Below are 19479 nucleotides of genomic sequence, written 5' to 3'. Positions count from 1 at the left end.
TGAGTCTGAATAATAGTGGTGGAGATTTACTCAAAATCATCTGTAAATGGGAAGGCTATTGGATTTTTACACTGGATTTTTACCTGGGCTTTCCCAGGGGATGAATTCAGAAGTAGATGTTTGGCACTATTACTAACCAATTTTAAAGTTCTTGTATTTTTTGTACCCCCGTAGATATATTCCATATATTCTTTTTTGATGTATCTAGTGTATTCTCCCCACCTGATACATGTAAACATGTAGTTAAATAGTCCACACATAACTATTAACTATACATGTGGCAACTATTTATACTATACCTAATGAGCTTCCTGTTAATCTATATAGGTAAATCAAACAATGCCTTTACAAAACAATGCAGTGCAAATCCATAGCTCCTTTTAAATATAAATGTGCCAATTTCTACATAGTGAATTTTCAGTGTATCTGTGCAGTTATATCAAACATTGCCTTCACCAAAGCAATACAATATATTTGCAAACTATTTTCAAAAAGCTATTGCCTTCAATCTCTTTAACTTTTGGAGGTATTCTATCAAATTGTGGTGGTATCAGTTGTTTGGATGTATTTCAGCATTATTTTGTCTAGTGGACTTTTTATAACCTTTGTATAACCTGCTCCAGTGGCATGCATTTAATAGAAGCTAGAGTGTGTCCTTTCTCTAAATAATGCTTCTCAATAGGAAATTGTAATGTTACCGAGTGTAATGCCTTTTTAATCTGAGATCTATGTAGTGTCATTCTGTCTCTGAAGGTTCCTTTAGTTTTTCCAACATCATTTCATCGGCATTCATATTGCATAAGGTATATTACTCCTTCTGAGGTTGAGTTATAGTGTCCCCAAGTATTACATTTTTATAATTTATAATATGGTGAATAAATTAGCTCATCACTAATAGCTATTAAGATAAAAAAAATAGGAAAATTAATTTACGTTATACTTCCTACTTCATACTTTAGGTGGTGAGAGTTGGGGTATACTTCACAGGACTTACCATGTGGAAGTTTGCTAACCACCGTAGTGGGTTTGATGATGTTACCTTGGAAGTATGAGATAAAGTCAAGACATTGCTGGATTAATACAATGTGGCCTGACACAAGTAAAATGCAGTGCTCTTATATGCAAACTTATAGAGCCGAGAAAAGTCTGACAGTATACGGAACAGTCAGTTGTAATGCTAAGAACAGTCTAGAAGCCCAAAGAAAAATGTCCTGGCTACTATCCAGTCAGGCATGTGTTTGATTATTTTATTGTACTACAATGGAAGCTTACTGCTTGCAGATGTACATTAACACATTAGCCCTTTTATATTGGGTTTGTTGTTGTTTCTGTGTTGAGGAAGGCAGACCACAGAGTGCACTTTCCTTAGACAATTATCTGTGGATGCCCCAATTTACTGTACATAATATAGTGTATTTCCAGTTTTGATAATTCAAGGTTTATTAGGGATATAAAACATCCCTTAACTCCTTATAGATAAACTAGTATTGTTTAATCCTCAAACTAGTTCTGTGAGCTCAGTGTGGAAATACAAGTCTGTTCACATACTATAATATAGAAAACACAAACTCTACTGTCTGTACAATTTGCATTTCATTTCATAATTATCATATTTAAGCTTTTTCCTCCTTTAACTTCCTGCTGAGCATCTAAACCATTTTTGCATAATATGATATGTCTGGGCATACTTTGAATTTTGAATTTGCATTTGTTTACCCTCCTTATCTGTCTCTCTTCAAAATTCATATCCTGTGTTTCTTAATTTTTATCTCTTCCACATCTACCATATGCTCTTCGTAACTGAAAAGGCTTGGGATGGATCTGATTAGGCATATTGGGGGGTTGCAGTGCCATAAGTTATCTTGACTATTCCTAAACCAGCATGAATGGAAATGCAAAAAGGTGTCACCAGGAACAGTGGAGAGCCAGTTTGTGACCATAAAGTATTAAGCAATTGCCTTACAGAACTTGTATGGCTGTAAGAGTGTTGAGAAGACTGAGCAGGGTAGGTTACATTCCGCAGACTTTGTTTCATTGAACATTCAATTTATTTTGTTGCCTGGGGTGAACAGAAAGAAAGTTTTATGGTCACTTCTGGGAACAAGGAAGCTAAAACAATAATATAATAATCATTCATTATAATTAATCAGGACATTAACACTTTTTTAATTTGGAATGTACATGGTTTTACTTAGAAGTTCTTCATATATAGGATACCTGTTTTATGCTAAGAAATGTACTGTTTGGTGGCAGTGCTGTGCTAGTAACAGCAGAGTTAATAAACCATGGACACCTTTTAAATAAAGATGCTCATTAAATACAGCAAATAATGGTAACGCACAGCCTCCCATATATAACCTGATTTAACAATGCAGAAAATTGGAAATGCACTAAATGTGCCTATTATCCCATGTGTAACAGATCGGTTTCCTGAAAGCTATATAATGAGTTACAGTTTAACGAAAAGATCGATCTATTTCACCATCAACCTTAATCTTGTACATTCTATATTGCAACACATTATACAGGGTTCTAATTAGTACCAAGAATTTATAACAGACGGTGTCTTGAGATAACAGTACATAATGTTTACGAAGTGTTGATCGTGTAGGCAATGCAGGCAGTGTGCTAAGGAGTCATTGACATGTGCTCTACAATTGGAAACAATCTAGAGAGATGGTGAGCTTTAAATAGTCTTAAGGCAACCAATCAGTCCAGTGCTTGGCAATTTTGGATTGTTCTGATCATTTGTGCCAAGAGCATAAATGATCAGAGCTGCAGCTCCCTTTTACTTCCTTATCTACTAATGCACCATGCACTGTGGCTGACAAAAGCAGCTGAAATATTTAAACCTACCCAGTTCTCATAATATGTAGATATTATTCAGGATCGGAAGGCCACCATGCATGGACTTTAATTGTACAGAATTATTGATATGTGTATGGCCATCTTTCATCTTCAGTTTTCCGCTAAACCTTTTTAGTCTGAGATATTCATTGATGGTTGGCAAGGTGCTCTGCAGAGGGAGAAACCACTATAAACCAATAGGGTAATTGTGCCTCCAATAATTGAATTGTGTGAATGGACCACACACAAGCACCTATTCTAATGCAATCCTATAGTTTTGTGCGAGGTTCATCAATCCAAGCTGTATTTATTTTAAGCACATGTGATTAGATCTGTTCAAATAGGTCAGAACAGTTAATGCGGATAGAGGTCATGAATGAACTGCTTTGTCCTCGGATACCGGTAACTTATGGTGCAGGTCCACATAAACAAAGCATTGGTTGGCTTATTCATTTGAAATTAACTGCATTGGTCCATCATTTCACACAAAATTTGAGTCAGAATTACAAATGATCCAACTCCCTACTAGGGTGTGTGACAGATTGAAAAAGCAGTTTATCACCTGTCAATACAATGCTTGCATAGAGGCACTATTTTGTGCAAATCAATTCTGGAATCAGGGTCCACAGTTACTATTTTGCCAGTTAAAAAGGTTAGCTTCTTATGCACTGACCTGAAAAGGAACATGTAAATGTTCTCTCTTTTATTAGATTTCAAGACTTAACCCACCATAGTAATAAAGCCCGTTTAAATTGCAGGTGGCATGTTTGACTAGAATTCTAAGATTTTCGCCTTTTCACTGCGAGATAATATTTTGATAATGGTTTGAACGGGGCTTAGAACTGCCCTTACACAATAACCCTAATAAGTCTTACACTCCTAGGGTTTCCTAATGCAGGGTCTAACCATTACTTGCTAAATCCAAAATCCTGGTCCCTGGTATAATCCAGTAATGATGCCTAGCACATGCGAATCCCTGCCATTCTACCAACCAGGGGGCAGGACATGCCAAGTTGTTTTTGAACCACTGAGTTCAAAAACCCAGTTTGCCACTGGTAACGAGCAGTTCTCATTAAAATGAATGACAAGCTTCTTGGGTCCTTCTCTGGTGGCTGGAATACACCAGCAGAGAATATGTAGACAAAACTTAAAAGCTTTATACCTTGTATTTTAGTTAATTTTCATATAACAGAATTGAGGTCCTGTAAGATGCTCTTTTATCATTATGGTGATTGCTATTCATTGGCTTTTCATTCATTCTGTTTATCAATACTTTTGCAATAAATGCCTTTGTGATTGATGGGTAGAGAGGTTAACGACTACCTGGGACCCCCTACAGCTAATAACACTCAAGGTGTGGCTAGCGGCACATGTAATTACCTGTTACCCCAGAATTTTTATTTCTTTACCGTAGCTATGAATATAGTAACTTAATTGTGTCCACTATTTCAGATATCTTAGTTGTACTTAACCTTAATTACCTATTGACACTGTGCACTGGAAAAAGGGCAGGCAGTTGCAGGGAAAATGGATAGCAGAAAACACCCTGAAAAATACCAACTTGTATTGAAAACCATTTTTTACCAGCTAATAGACAGTCGTCCTGCTTTACTGCATGAAAACTACATGCAATGCAATAATACTCACAGAACTCTCATTGACTTTGTGAAGCAAAGTTGTAAAGGGTTTGTTCACCTTTAAATTAACTTTTAGGGTAAGACTACATGGACGTTTTCTGCGCAATCCGACGTGCTGCAACAAAGCACCGGCTTCAAATCGCATGCGACGGAAATAAGGTAAGTAATGGAAATGTCGGATGAAGTTGTATCGTTGATCCGGCAAGGCGTGACTGACGGATGCAGACGCAGCGTGCATGACACGACTTGATTCAGCCACAGGCCTAATGAAATGTAGAATAAAACCAACTCATGGATCACTCATTTTTTCCTTCTCACTTCTGTAAATTGTGATCAGACTTTTTTTTTTTTTTTACATGGATATGATATAATCTCTAGCATATATTCTTTTCCAATGGGCCAGCAACGTGACTATAACCTTTTTAACGGTTAAAAAAAACACATTTTTGGAATGTTTGAACAGTTTGCAAATCTATTAAAAATATTTGATTTTGCTGATTCTATACATTTATAGCAGGGATGGGCAACACAGCACATGAAAACACATTTATACATTTCTAAACCATAACCCTACATCCCCAAATAAAAGAATTCCAGACAACAGACCAGTTTTGGTTTTATCCTACATCTTGTGTACGTGACCCTTGTTTATCACTTATCAACTTAAGTATTCTAATAATGGTATTCTACATACACACCTTACCTGTTATCTATGCTAATTAAGACCAGTACTGTTGGCACAAGTAGGGCTTTTCAGCAAATGAAAAGTGTGTGAACTTTCCTCCTATGGCTCTTATTGACTTGAGTGGGAAATGGCTTTTAGTTTTTTCCTCTTTCATGTTAATAGGAGCCACTGGAGTCTGTTTTGGGCATTCTGTTGTTAATTGGGCTGGTTTATGGGCAGCCATTTACCCATAATTATTTACTAATCATCCTCAGCCTTGTATTGTGACATTTATATTATATATATTTAATATTGTGTGTCACCCCCTAAGCTCAGTAAGTGACAGCAACACAGAGCATGTGCAGTGAATCAGCAGAAAAGAACATGGGGAGCTACTGGGGCATCTTTCTACCAGGATCTAAACTGTTAAAGGGCTGTGGTTGCCTTTAGCTGATACAGAAGCCAAAAACATCATGTACAATGTTTCTGCCCTGCTTCTTTAATTAAGCTTTTGTTCTCCTTTAACCACTGTAGTGCCAGCATAAATATAATCTGTTGAAATAAATGAGAAACTTTATGGAAATGTAAGGAGCCAGCTAGGGCAGAGTCTCACATGTGCATTACCTTCAGACAGTATTCCATAGGAAAGGGACAAGACAATTGGCTGGGGATACTTTAACAGTGGTCTAAAGCCTGACTAAAACCTCAATAGTTTCCTGCTATTTTAAGGCCAATGACCTATAAATCCATTTCACTTGTTTTAGCCAATACATTTTCCTTAGTAACTGACCAACTGCTGCAGTCTACGAAGGCCTGTCAAAAAGAGCCAAAATCATTGGAATATAGCCCCCAGCTCAAAGGGCACATATATCAAGTCCAAAAATATATTCCAAAACATTCTTTCAAAGTTAAAAAATTATTCTTTATTTAGCATAAATATTAAAAAGTAGACATACAGACCAATTGATTTTTCGCCTTACGCGTTTCGTATCCACCGATACTTATTCATAGGCATTACTGTTGTTCCATTTGGTCACACGATTTATACCCCAGGAGATCCCTCCCCAAAAATTTAAAACCAATCACGTGTTGCCACCTCACGTCTACTCTTAAAGCAACATTACACATATTCCTCAATTAGGTCATGTTTTCATTATTTTTTTATGCCTATACTCTATACATTTAACACAATGAAAAACATCAAAATCTCTTTACAATACATATATTAAGGTACCTGAAACAATTATATATAGCAGTCACTACCACACAATCTAGGTTTTCTTCCCAATAGCGTTGTAGATACATATCACGTTATTTTAATTTAATTGCCCTATATCACCCTATTATTGCCCCATTATAGGTTAATCACCTCACATTATACGTTAAGTAAAGCATGTTACATCAAATTCATAGTTTAAACCAAGTAGCAAACGAGTATGTAAATAAAAAATCCAAAATTATTCTCCTTCTGCTAAAAACCCTGCCAGATCTCCTCCTCTACTTCCCAGTCTCACTTTTTCAATTCCCGGTACAGAAAAGCATGACAAATCACTTCCATTGCACTGTGAAAAATGTCTCGTTATATTGCTTTTTTTTCAACTGCTTTTGAATTTTTTATTTGACTCAGATGTTCACGTATCCGCTCTTTTAGTGTTCTACTTGCACAACATATTGTTTTTGACACTTTTGACATGTTACCAGATAAACCACTGTGGATGTATTGCAATTTATGTAATCTCTTATTTTAAAACTGGTATTGGTCACAGTAGATTTAAATTCCTTAGAGATTTTAATATGTTGGCAAGTTATGCATCTACAACTACCTTATATCCTCAGAAAGCCCATATTTCCTGTTCTATCTCCCTTATTCATTTCACTATACATACTTGGCGATGGTCCCTCAATGTGTGGGATCGCCTTGGTATACTGCTTACTCCTACTTTTAGTATTTTATGAAAATCATCATCTGCATATAGGATAGGAATATACTTTTTGACTATATCCAATATTGTATAGAACTGCTTGCTGTATCTAGTTACAAATGTTGGAGGTATGTTTGTGCATCACATGACTACATCAGTACATGTGATTGCAGGCATTCCAATGCTGATTATCAAGCACAGCTGACAAAGACCCTGAAAAACTTGCTTGAAATTCTTTGAAAATTGTTCCTAAAAACAGGGAAAAAAATGCAACTGCCCCACAGTATTTCCAGTTACAAATATAACTAGAATCCCAGTCATATTACAGTATCTACATAAATATATATAGTTTATGCCTTATATTACAAAATTATATTTTGATGAAATTACCAGCATAATGAAACAAATGAGAGATGTTAAAATGTGACATTTCTGCAATTGATTTAATTATGGTTGGAAATTTGAAAGCATTTAATACACTCCTATATATGTTTCTTATATCATAATGTGTTATATCATACGTGGAGTTCTTTTTTTAAGAACTATTTTTAAATATGATTTTTTGCAGGTACACCCTGGTATGGGACTGTGGTGGTGGATGTTGCTAGTGCGAGGGAGGGCCTGGAGTTAACAGAGGTAGTGGTCGGAGCCCAGGGGTTGACCCCTGATGTGGCAGCCCCAGTGAGCCCTGACCCCCCCCCAGGTCGACACTGACTATATTACCTGCCTTAATTATCCCATTTGGAACCTAGTTTATGAAACTTTTTCAGCCCCTAATTTGCATATGCAAATTAGGATTCGGATTCGGTTCTGCTGGCCAGAAGGATCCGGCCGAATCCGATTCTTGCTGAAAATGGCCGAATCCCGTACCGAATCCCTAGTTATTCCCCCCTCATTGCAGTGAATGAGGTCAAATATACCATTGATTTTGTGATCTGTAACATTGAAATCAGGGGGGTCCTTTGCAATATTTGTGCAGTTCATATTTATTTACATATGGTTGTTTTGCGCATGTTTCCCCCTAACAGCTTAAGTATTGCACTGCAGTGCCCATCTTTCTTATTTTTGCATATAACAGTGAGATGCACATTGTAAAATTGTACGCGGTCATTGTATCCAAATATAGCGTTGCCGGTAATTTTGCTATTTTTTTTAAGTTTTCAATTTGCTAAAAAAACTTAAGCAAATATGTTTTCTGTCTCCAAGATTGTGGTGTAATTCAAACGCAGAGTGCATACCCCCTATCATCAGGCCCGGATTTGTGGCGAGGCCACAAAGGCCTGGGCCTAGGGCGGCAAAAAGTGAGGGGCGGCATGCCGCCCAGCCACTTTCTGTGGAGCACTGGGGATGCACTGTGCCGGCACTAGGACCGCGCTGCCCAGTCGCGGCCTAGGGGGCGGCTGAAAAGGAAATCCGGCCTATCATTTGAAAAATGCAAAGAGGGACAAAAACATCAGCCATGCTAAGGCAAAATATTTGTTGACTATGTCCATTTTATGGCCACACTCCCTAATTACCATGTCCATTTTACAAAATTTACGAGGTTATGGAAATTTGAACACCTTTCTGAGAGTTTTAGGGCCGTGTTTTATGTGTTATAGTTGTTTTTCTTATGAAGCTGAAATTGCCCTTTAAGCTGTGAGTCACAGTTTCCCTAAGAGACCAGCATATCTTACATAGTTACAATTGTTTCTTACAATTGTAACTTAAGTTTTTATAAATGTTTTATAATCTAAGTGCAGTTGCTCAGTGTTCTGGGCTCTCTGCCAAAAAGCCAAATTTTAATTAAGTTTCAGAAATGTATCTTTTTCTGGCATCAGTGCAGGAGATCAAAGAGAAACTCGGGACATTTCAGTAAGAAACCCAGGACTGTGGGCTGAGCTGTCAAAATCGGAAATGCCCCGCAGAAGATGGGACAGTTGGGAGGTATGAGTGTGTGCAGTTGGGAGATTATGCCATGTTTAAAAAACCTTAAGAACATCTGCTGTGCAAATTAAATGAGAGATTATGTTTGCACATTAAATTTACCAGCTTTGCCCAACTTTATAAATACAGGTATGGGATCTGTTCTCCAGAAACCCTTTATACAGAAATTTCCAAATTACGGAAAGGCCATCTCTTATAGACTCCATTTTATCCCAATAATTAAAATTTTAAAAAAATGTTTTCTTTTTTCTGTGTAATAAAAAAGTACCTTGTACTCGATCCAAACTAAGATATAATTAATCCATATTGGAAGCAAAACAATCCTATTGGGTTTAATTAATTAAATGATTTTTTAGTAGACTTAAGGTATGAAGGTCCAAAATACATAAAGATCCATTATCTGGAAAATCCCAGGTCTTGAGTATTCTGGATAACATTTTCCATACCTGTATAAACACACAAAGGGCAAATATTTCACCATACAAATTATTCTGCATGAGGTTTATAAATGAGCCCCCATGTCTCCACCAAACATTTATGGAAATACTGTATACTATAGTTCAGCAACAGTAGGAACAAGATCAACTGATCCATCTGTCTCTGTCTGTAGATCTGCAGTTTAAATACACATCTTCTTGCTATGTGCAATGCATTCTTTTACAGATATCTGTGTTATGGGTACAGCACATAGGCATTTATTTCATGCATGAGGCGCACAATTTTCCATGTAGCACACAAGCAGTGTAATAGTTTTTTATAGACGCTGCTTACTCTTAGTTACATGTAGCAATATGCCACTCTGCTGGCCTAGATGTAAATTGAGCAGTGACTAGACATTAACATTCCAGAGATTGTTCCCTCCCTGTGATGATTAACAGTAAAGCTGACAGGCTGTAGGACCCAGAGCCAGCTGTCCTGCCCTCAGAATAACAGGTTTATAGAGTGACACAGGTAAGAGCAGTGACGTATCTAGACCAACAGGTGTACTTTGTAAGAAGTGAAAAGGAAGCAGAGAGCGAGCAGAGACGCTGGAGGAGCTCAAATAACATCTTTGGACCTGCTTTACCTTTCTTGTTTGGAGTGCCCAGGGAATCGGAACCTGTGATTAAATAAAAAAGCAGCACGCTGTGCCAAAGATTTGCCGAATGTGCCATCCCAGGAACTCTCTAAGTTTCACTTTTTCTCCCAGCTGTAGGACTGACAATGCCTACAACTTTTCCTGAGATATGGGAACGGGTGATCAGGTGGAAGAGAAAAAAAAAAGATGACTCCAAGAGAGAAATCAGATCCAACCTTCTCTGTGAGGGTTCCCAATGGAAGGAGAACCCAAACAGCCAGTACCAAACCAACAAGATCAAGACGACCAAGTACACCGTCCTCACATTCATTCCCAAGAACCTATTCGAGCAGTTTCATCGCTTTGCAAACGTGTATTTTGTGGCTATAGCTGCTCTCAATTTTGTGCCAGTGGTCAATGCGTTTCAACCAGCGATTGCCATTATACCTATCTGCATTATTCTGGCAATAACCGCCATAAAGGATGTATGGGAAGATTTTAGGAGGTTTAAGTCGGACAAGGAGATTAATTATATGAGCTGCCTGGTGTTCAGCAGGTAAATGATTTTATGTTAAGAAATAATAATAATGTTCAGGTTTTAGAACTGGTGCATTTAACTGGTTCTATACCCTGCAAAGGAGCTCTCGTACAGCTATAAAATGTAATTTCCCTTTAACTGAATTCCAGTTATAGTAACACTCTGTGGCATTGGTAACACTTTAAATGCATAAGCCATTTAAACTCGTCAGTTTAAACAATGCAGGGGCACTTAAGCACACAATACCTGGTCCTTGTGACGCTCACAGGCTGCAGCATGTTATTAGCACAGACAGGTCTTTCTAGATTAAGGGACTTTCACAAATGGTCCCTTAATCCTTGAAAATAATTGTTTGGTGCTAGAAAACAAAAATGTTCATATGCAGAACAGCTCTAAGACTGTGTCCCCTTAAAATTATCGTATACTACTATTGTACTTTACGGCACCTTTATACTTTTCAAGGCAACCCCAGTAGTTATAATGTATAACCTCAAATCCTGGGCAGGTGCTCCTCTTTGCTTAAAACTGCACTGGCCCAGGGAATTATTGAAGGGATCACCAAAGCGCCATCTTGCTTCAGGTCCTTGAGATCCTCAGTGCTGCCTTGGGAGCATACGCAACAAACTTGACACTTAAACCAATATATATATATATACATACCCAATAATTGATCCTTTACCTATATACATATATATTTATCTGTATATATATATATATATATATATATATATATATATATATATATATATATATATATATATATATATATATATATATATATATATAAAATGCAAAGAGGGACAAAAACATCAGCCATGCTAAGGCAAAATATTTGTTGACTATGTCCATTTTATGGCCACACTCCCTAATTACCATGTCCATTTTACAAAATTTACGAGGTTATGGAAATTTGAACACCTTTCTGAGAGTTTTAGGGCCGTGTTTTATGTGTTATAGTTGTTTTTCTTATGAAGCTGAAATTGCCCTTTAAGCTGTGAGTCACAGTTTCCCTAAGAGACCAGCATATCTTACATAGTTACAATTGTTTCTTACAATTGTAACTTAAGTTTTTATAAATGTTTTATAATCTAAGTGCAGTTGCTCAGTTGCCTACAACTTTTCCTGAGATATGGGAACGGGTGATCAGGTGGAAGAGAAAAAAAAAAGATGACTCCAAGAGAGAAATCAGATCCAACCTTCTCTGTGAGGGTTCCCAATGGAAGGAGAACCCAAACAGCCAGTACCAAACCAACAAGATCAAGACGACCAAGTACACCGTCCTCACATTCATTCCCAAGAACCTATTCGAGCAGTTTCATCGCTTTGCAAACGTGTATTTCGTGGCTATAGCTGCTCTCAATTTTGTGCCAGTGGTCAATGCGTTTCAACCAGCGATTGCCATTATACCTATCTGCATTATTCTGGCAATAACCGCCATAAAGGATGTATGGGAAGATTTTAGGAGGTTTAAGTCGGACAAGGAGATTAATTATATGAGCTGCCTGGTGTTCAGCAGGTAAATGATTTTATGTTAAGAAATAATAATAATGTTCAGGTTTTAGAACTGGTGCATTTAACTGGTTCTATACCCTGCAAAGGAGCTCTCGTACAGCTATAAAATGTAATTTCCCTTTAACTGAATTCCAGTTATAGTAACACTCTGTGGCATTGGTAACACTTTAAATGCATAAGCCATTTAAACTCGTCAGTTTAAACAATGCAGGGGCACTTAAGCACACAATACCTGGTCCTTGTGACGCTCACAGGCTGCAGCATGTTATTAGCACAGACAGGTCTTTCTAGATTAAGGGACTTTCACAAATGGTCCCTTAATCCTTGAAAATAATTGTTTGGTGCTAGAAAACAAAAATGTTCATATGCAGAACAGCTCTAAGACTGTGTCCCCTTAAAATTATCGTATACTACTATTGTACTTTACGGCACCTTTATACTTTTCAAGGCAACCCCAGTAGTTATAATGTATAACCTCAAATCCTGGGCAGGTGCTCCTCTTTGCTTAAAACTGCACTGGCCCAGGGAATTATTGAAGGGATCACCAAAGCGCCATCTTGCTTCAGGTCCTTGAGATCCTCAGTGCTGCCTTGGGAGCATACGCAACAAACTTGACACTTAAACCAATATATATATATATATATATATATATATATATATATATATATATATATATATATATATATATATATATATATACAGATAAATATATATGTATATAGGTAAAGGATCAATTATTGGGTATGATCATTATTTAAACCCAATAAAATTGTTTTGTCCCCAATATAGGGGCAGATTTACTAAAGGGGGAAGTGACTAACGCTAGCGAAATTTCGGTACTTCTCCTATTTACTAATGGTCGCTGGCATAACTTAGTTAGCGAAGGAGAGAGACTCTAGCGTTTCTTTGCTCCCTAATGACTGGCGAATTTGCGCTCTGGCGAATGGACATACTGTAACTACGCACATTCACCAAGATGCAGATTTTACTGAACGTTACATCTTGCACCATTGCCTTCGCCACCTCAGACCAGGCGAAGTGCAATAGAGTAGATAGGACTTCCTCAAAAAATAGTTTCAAATTTTTGTAAGTCCCAAAAAACGCTGGTGACTTTTCATTTTTCAGGGTTATAGGCTGTAAAAGATTGTAAATTTTTTCTGTGGTACCCGGCTTCCCCCCTACATTTCCTAACAGATGGCACATAAACTATACACTGGGCTCATGTGTATATGTAATATAACAACTCTATTTTATCTCATTAAGCTTCCCTGGACTTGTGTAGTGTAATCTATTTGCTGCAACATATACGTCCATTCAACTTTAACTTGCCGCTGTATGCAAATGAGGCAACGCTAGCGCAACTTTGCTCCACTTGCCGTAGTAATGCTAGTGCAACTTTGCCAGCGTTCAGCGCCCTGGATGCAACTTCGGATTTTAGTGAATTAATGTTGTCCTGGTGAATTTACACCTGCCAAAGTGTGGCGGATTTTCGGAGGTTAGTAAATTTGCCCCATGGATTCATACAGATTAGAATTACAGGTATGGGATCTGTTATTCAGAAACACATTTTCCAGAAAGCTCAGAATCATGGGAAGGCCATCTCCCACAGACTTCTCCTTGAGGAAGCAAATAATTCATTTTTTTATATGATTTACATTTTCTCTGTAATAATAATAATAAAACAGTACCTTGTACTTAATGGTAACTAAGATGCATGCATCCATATTAGTAGCCATACAATCCTATTGGATATATTAAATGATTGTTAGTGGACTTCATTTATAGTGACCCAAATAACAGAACTATTCTGTATTCTGTCTTATAGATCCAATTCCTGTATTTGCTTAATATGGACTCTATGGGAGATAGATAGATAGATAGATAGATAGATAGATAGATAGATGATAGATAGATAGATAGATAGATAGATAGATAGATAGATATAGATAGTGTTTAGAATTGGTAGAGCAACAATTTAAAACTACCACTTGCATTATGTGTGAATACTAAAAACCAGTCCTTTAATTAATTTATACCAGATATGTAAGAACTGAAACAGCAGGCCTAATGGATGTTGGGTACCCAGGAGTTCAGAGAGTCTGGTAGGAGTCCTGACTGGTGCACTGTATCCATAGCTTGGTGATCTTACTTTTTTTAAGTGGGAACAGTCTTCCCTTGCAGTGGTGAAGTTTAATTAAATATTACCCTTTGTGACTGTGCCTTGAAAAATAGAAGAGAGGGAGCAGCTTACCATTCTGCTAGGAGGGCTGATCTAGTTAGGGTTGTAATCCCTGTTTAAGATGTCATTTCTTATTGAGATAATTGCTAATACATTTATCCTTCTTAAGCATCCAGAGGCTGTGCTGTAAGACCGATTTAAAGGAAACTCAGAGTAAAATTTTGGGGCAAATATACAATTCCAGGGCAGGGAAAAGGCATTCATGGTATGCTGCTCTCTGACCTCCACTCCTTGTTTTGTGGCTCATTAGGCAGAGTACTTGCTGTGGTTTAACCGTGCAGCCTCTTCTGTGCAACTGCTGGAAAATCTTGCTCGGCCACCCACTGTAAATGTAGCTTTACAAACTACATACGGGTTGTTCAACTGGCTTTTATATACCATATAGAAAAAGCCTTTAGGCTAAAGGTTCCCCAGCCTATGAGGCTAGAAGTTAAAACAGAGGGTTAGTGGCCCAGATGTGAAGTCCCATGAAAGTAAAGGAAATGGCAGAGGTGATGGTTTTGAGCTGATTACTGCGTTTCTGAGTGACAGTGATAACTTTTATGATCCTGCACTTGCATGCAACTTCTACTTAAGGGTGTTGGAGGCATTTTGGAGTGTTTTGTCCCAGGCCCAAAAAGCTATTAGTTATTTTTGGTGACATAAATGATTGGAGTTGACCTGTGTACCCTGTGCCCTAAGTGATGAAAATATCAACCTTGATAAAGTTCTCTGTTGAGACCAAAATGTTGATGCAATAAATGTATTTTTTGTTCACATTATATTTTATGATCTCCAGACTCCTGCACCCACAAAAGGCATGTAACCTTATTAAATGGAGTGTACAATATATATATATATATATATATATATATATATATATATATATATATATATATATATATATATATATATATATATATATATATATATACACACGAGAGAGCAATCAACCTGGTGTCTGCAATTGTCCTTTTTTTTTTAAACACTTCTCCTTATCTCCTCATCTGATTATCTTGTTTTAATAAGAAAGTACGTTGTGCATGTGGGTAACTGAGTTAGTAAAAATCCTTGTTGATGGCAGAACAATCCCACTGGATTCCTTAATGGTTAAATATTTTTTTTTTATATAGCCCTGTTATCCCAGCAATGTTATTGTCACAGTATCCCCTTGGATGGGAAGCTTTACTTCAGATCTGAATGTGACTCCTTTTTCTTTCTTATTATTCACTCCCCAACTATCTGAAATAGCGACTGATGGCCTTGCTGTTTTGCCTTATACTAATTTGCAAACCAAATGATCCATGCTGATTGACCAGAAATGTAACCTCTTTTTTATGTTAATTGGTAATTAATCACTCATTGTTATTAAGGAAGTAAGCGACGGGATGGGCGGATTTTTTCGCCTTGTTTCCAAGTGAAAATGACACCCATAGACTTGCATGGTGTTGTGCGTCAAAAAAAAAAGACGTGCGTCAAAAAAATTCTGCCAAAGACTTTAATGGCCATCGCTAGCGAATTTTTGACGAAACGGGTCAAATTCACCCATCAAGCGTCTATTACTCTATGCCTTAAGACTTCTGCCACCTATTCGCTCTTCCTTCTCAAAGCCAAGCATAACTTCGGCTCACTTGTCAGTTTACTTTAATAGTGATACATTTGTATCTGTTTCAGCCATTTTCTGATGATTCAGGTAGAGTGTTAAAGACAAAAGTTACAAGTTAACAGTCTCTTATGTTGCAGGTGATCTTCATTATCTTAAGTTAAAATGCTATAAAGTTTGTAAGACCACAATTCTCCGCTACCATGAATATAGTTGGTTTGAATTATAATGAAAGAGTCAGAATCTGTCTGCTTCTTAGGGTCTATGAACTAAAAGATAGTAAATAAAGGAATGTACAGCAGCCATTGGCACCTACATTTCTGTGGTGCTCTCCCCATTCCAATGTTTTACAAAGAGCAAATCTTTGCCTGGCAAAGCTAAGTGCTACATGTCAACCTGACAACCTAATTACCATGCTGCATTTAAGGATGAGAATCCAGATGGTGAGTTGGGATCAAGACATATAGTTACATTGCTAAAGTATGTAGCAAATAATACAGCGCTAAATACACTGAAATAGACAGTTTGTCTCAAAATGGATGGGGTTCCATTATTGCACACAGAGATATGATATGAAGAACAACATAGCTTTTGAGTGACGTAATAATGATGGTGCATATTGTTAAAAGTTCAATTAAAGAGAAGATTATTTAACTATAGGTCAGGACTTAAAAATGTGCCCCCCATGCTTGTTAGAGTGGGTCTCCATAATCCCATTTAACACAATGAAATATCTTCTTATAATAGAAATCATGCACTTAAAGGAACAGTAACGTCAAAAAATAAGTGTTTTAAAGTAATGAAAATATAATGCAGTGTTGCCCTGCACTGGTAAAACTGCTGTGTTTGCTTCAGAAACACTACTATTGTTTATATGAATAAGATGCTAGCAATGGGGGCAGCCATTCAAAGGAGAAAAAGCTCAAGTTACACAGCAGATAGCAAATAAGCTCTGTCTGTCTAATGGTGTTATCTGTTATCCATTAGTTAACCTGTGCCATATATGCCCTTTTTCAATTTCCGCCATTGCTCCACAGCAGCTTGTTTATATGAACTATAGTAGTATTTCTGAAGCAAACAGATAAGTTTTACCAGTGCAGGCCAACAGTAAATCATATTTTCATTACTTTAAAACACTTACATTTTTTGGTGTTACTGTTCCTTTACCTGACTGAACTGATTGGCAAGTCACCAAGTTTAGGTCCCCAGTAAAAAAATGTATATTCCTGTTTTCAGTAACACTGCTATAATCTGCTCCTTGTCATGCACAATAGAGTTACTTCCAAAGTATCATTCTGTTTGTTACATTATTCAGGAATTCTAAGGAATAAAATCCTATCTAAAATAAATAGTGGCTAATATACCCCCACATCGTTGCGCCCTAGGCAGGTGCCTCTTCTGCCTACCCCTATTTCTGGCTCTGTAATATACTAGGGATGCACCGAATCCAGGATTCGGCCAAACCGAAACTTAATCCTAATTTGCATATGCAAATTAGGCCGGGGAGGGACATCACGTGACTTTTTGTCACAAAACAAAGAAGTAAGAAATGATTTTCCCTTCCCACCCCTAATTTGCATATTCGGATTCGGTTCGGTATTCAGCCAAATCTTTCACGAAGGATTCGGGGGTTCGGCCAAATCCAAAACAGTGGATTCAGTGTATCCCTACAATATACAGGTGTTAAATATTAAAAAGCTAATATTTGTTCACAACAGTCTCACACAGGAGTGTTTTTTCATAGAAAGTTATGGGCATAAAAACATTTTGTGTGTGTGCATCTGTATGCCGTCCCTTTACCACAAGTATGTATGATGCGCTGCCAGAAGAATAGGATTAGTGGTTTTTAAAATGTGATTCAACCTCCATGCCAGTGTTTGGAGTGGTTTAACAGCTTCCACTAGGCACGGGTGACTGAAGTGCACATGGCTAGGATTCCTGTGCCAGTGACTCAGGGATTTTTTTATTAGACAATACTTAACCATATTAACCATATTATAGAAGCTATTATTGTACTTAACAATCATGTTGCAACAGAGTGTGTACATAAAGGATTCCTTTCAATGAAAACACTTCCTTGTCTTGAGATAAATTGCATCAATGAAATGAAAAAAAATGTCTTTTTGACGCAAGTTTCCTTTTTTCCCTCTCCAGACTTCTTGTCCCTCTGGGACTGTCACTTTCAAAAATTAACTGCCATTGTCTCCCCTTCCACACCTGCTTTATTTTTTTTGCATGCATTACAAGCCTGGGATCTTGTGCTTGTGACTTTGGTTGTTCTAGAAACGGATTCTTTCTGGAATGAGCAATATCATAAAACAATACAAATAGGATTTATTGCCATTGATATGAATTTGTTATCTTATTCAAAATCAAGTACACAAGATTTATGAGAGATTATTAAATTTTACTAAGCAATAACAATAGTTTTCATAAATCCGTGCCACTGTATTATTGTATTATTACAGAGAATGAGCATATCAGTCTAAAGCCACGAACTGTTAAATTGGGACCTTTCTGGATATTAGACCCCAGGCCTGTACTATATTTTTTAACTCTCAATTAATTTATAAACATATTAGTGTATTCTGCATTATGCCAATAGGCAGAGCATGCAGTTATGTTTTCTACAGGTAAGGGACCTGTTATCCAGAATGCTCGGGACCTGGGTTTTTTTTGGTATAAGTCACCTTTCTGTATTTTAGATCTTAATACCTTAAGACTACTGGAAGATCATATAAACATTAAATACACCCAATAGGCTTGTTTTGCCTCCATACTTATTTGTTATATTGTAGTTTGAAACAAGTACAAGGTACTTTTTATGATTACAGAGAAAAAGGAATATACTTTTTCAAAATGTTTATTATTTAGGTAAAATGGAGTCTATGTGAGACTGCCTTCTCGTAATTCAGAGCTTTCTGGATAATGGATCCTATACCTGTACTAACATAGTAACATAGTAAGTAAGGTTGAAAAAAGACACATGTCCATCGAGTTCAACCTTTTTTTTTTTTTTTTTGTTTATTAACTACCTATCTGCCAGTTGATCCAGAGGAAGGCAAAAAACCCATCTGAAGCCTCTCCAATTTGCCTTAGAGGGGGAAAAATTCCTTCCTGACTCCAAAATGGCAATCGGACTAGTCCCTGGATCAACTTGGACTATGAGCTATTTCCCATAACCCTGTATTCCCTTACTTGCTAAAAAGCCATCCAACCCCTTCTTAAAGCTATCTAATGTATCAGCCTGTACAACTGATTCAGGGAGAGAATTCCACATCTTCACAGCTCTCACTGTAAAAAACCCCTTCCGAATATTTAGGCGGAACCTCTTTTCTTCTAATCGGAATGGGTGACCTCGTGTCAGCTGGAAAGACCTACTGGTAAATAAAGCATTAGAGAGATTGTTATATGATCCCCTTATATATTTATACATAGTCATCATATCACCCCTTAAGCGCCTCTTCTCCAGCGTGAACATCCCCAATTTGGCCAGTCTTTCCTCATAGCTAAGATTTTCAATACCTTTTACCAGCTTAGTTGCCCTTCTCTGTA

General features: G+C 37.2%; 1 protein-coding gene across 4 annotated transcripts in view; it reads left to right on the top strand.

The window, feature by feature from the left end:
- LOC108712644 (phospholipid-transporting ATPase VB) overlaps positions 1–19479 on the top strand; it is a 332007-nt gene that overhangs the window by 247914 nt on the left and 64614 nt on the right. The window contains exon 1 of one of the 4 annotated variants that reach the window (XM_041588037.1): positions 11653–12107. The exons of the other annotated variants lie outside the window; for them this stretch is intronic. Coding sequence (XP_041443971.1) covers positions 11668–12107 — 440 coding nt within the window. The 5' untranslated portion in view covers positions 11653–11667. Of the gene's footprint in view, positions 1–11652; positions 12108–19479 lie in introns of those variants that run through there. 4 annotated transcript variants of the gene reach the window in all.

This window comes from Xenopus laevis, chromosome 3S, assembly GCF_017654675.1.
Source record: "Xenopus laevis strain J_2021 chromosome 3S, Xenopus_laevis_v10.1, whole genome shotgun sequence".
Taxonomy (NCBI): Eukaryota; Metazoa; Chordata; class Amphibia; order Anura; family Pipidae; genus Xenopus; species Xenopus laevis.
Note: the sequence above shows the minus strand (reverse complement) of the source record. Positions and strands in the feature narration are given on the sequence as shown.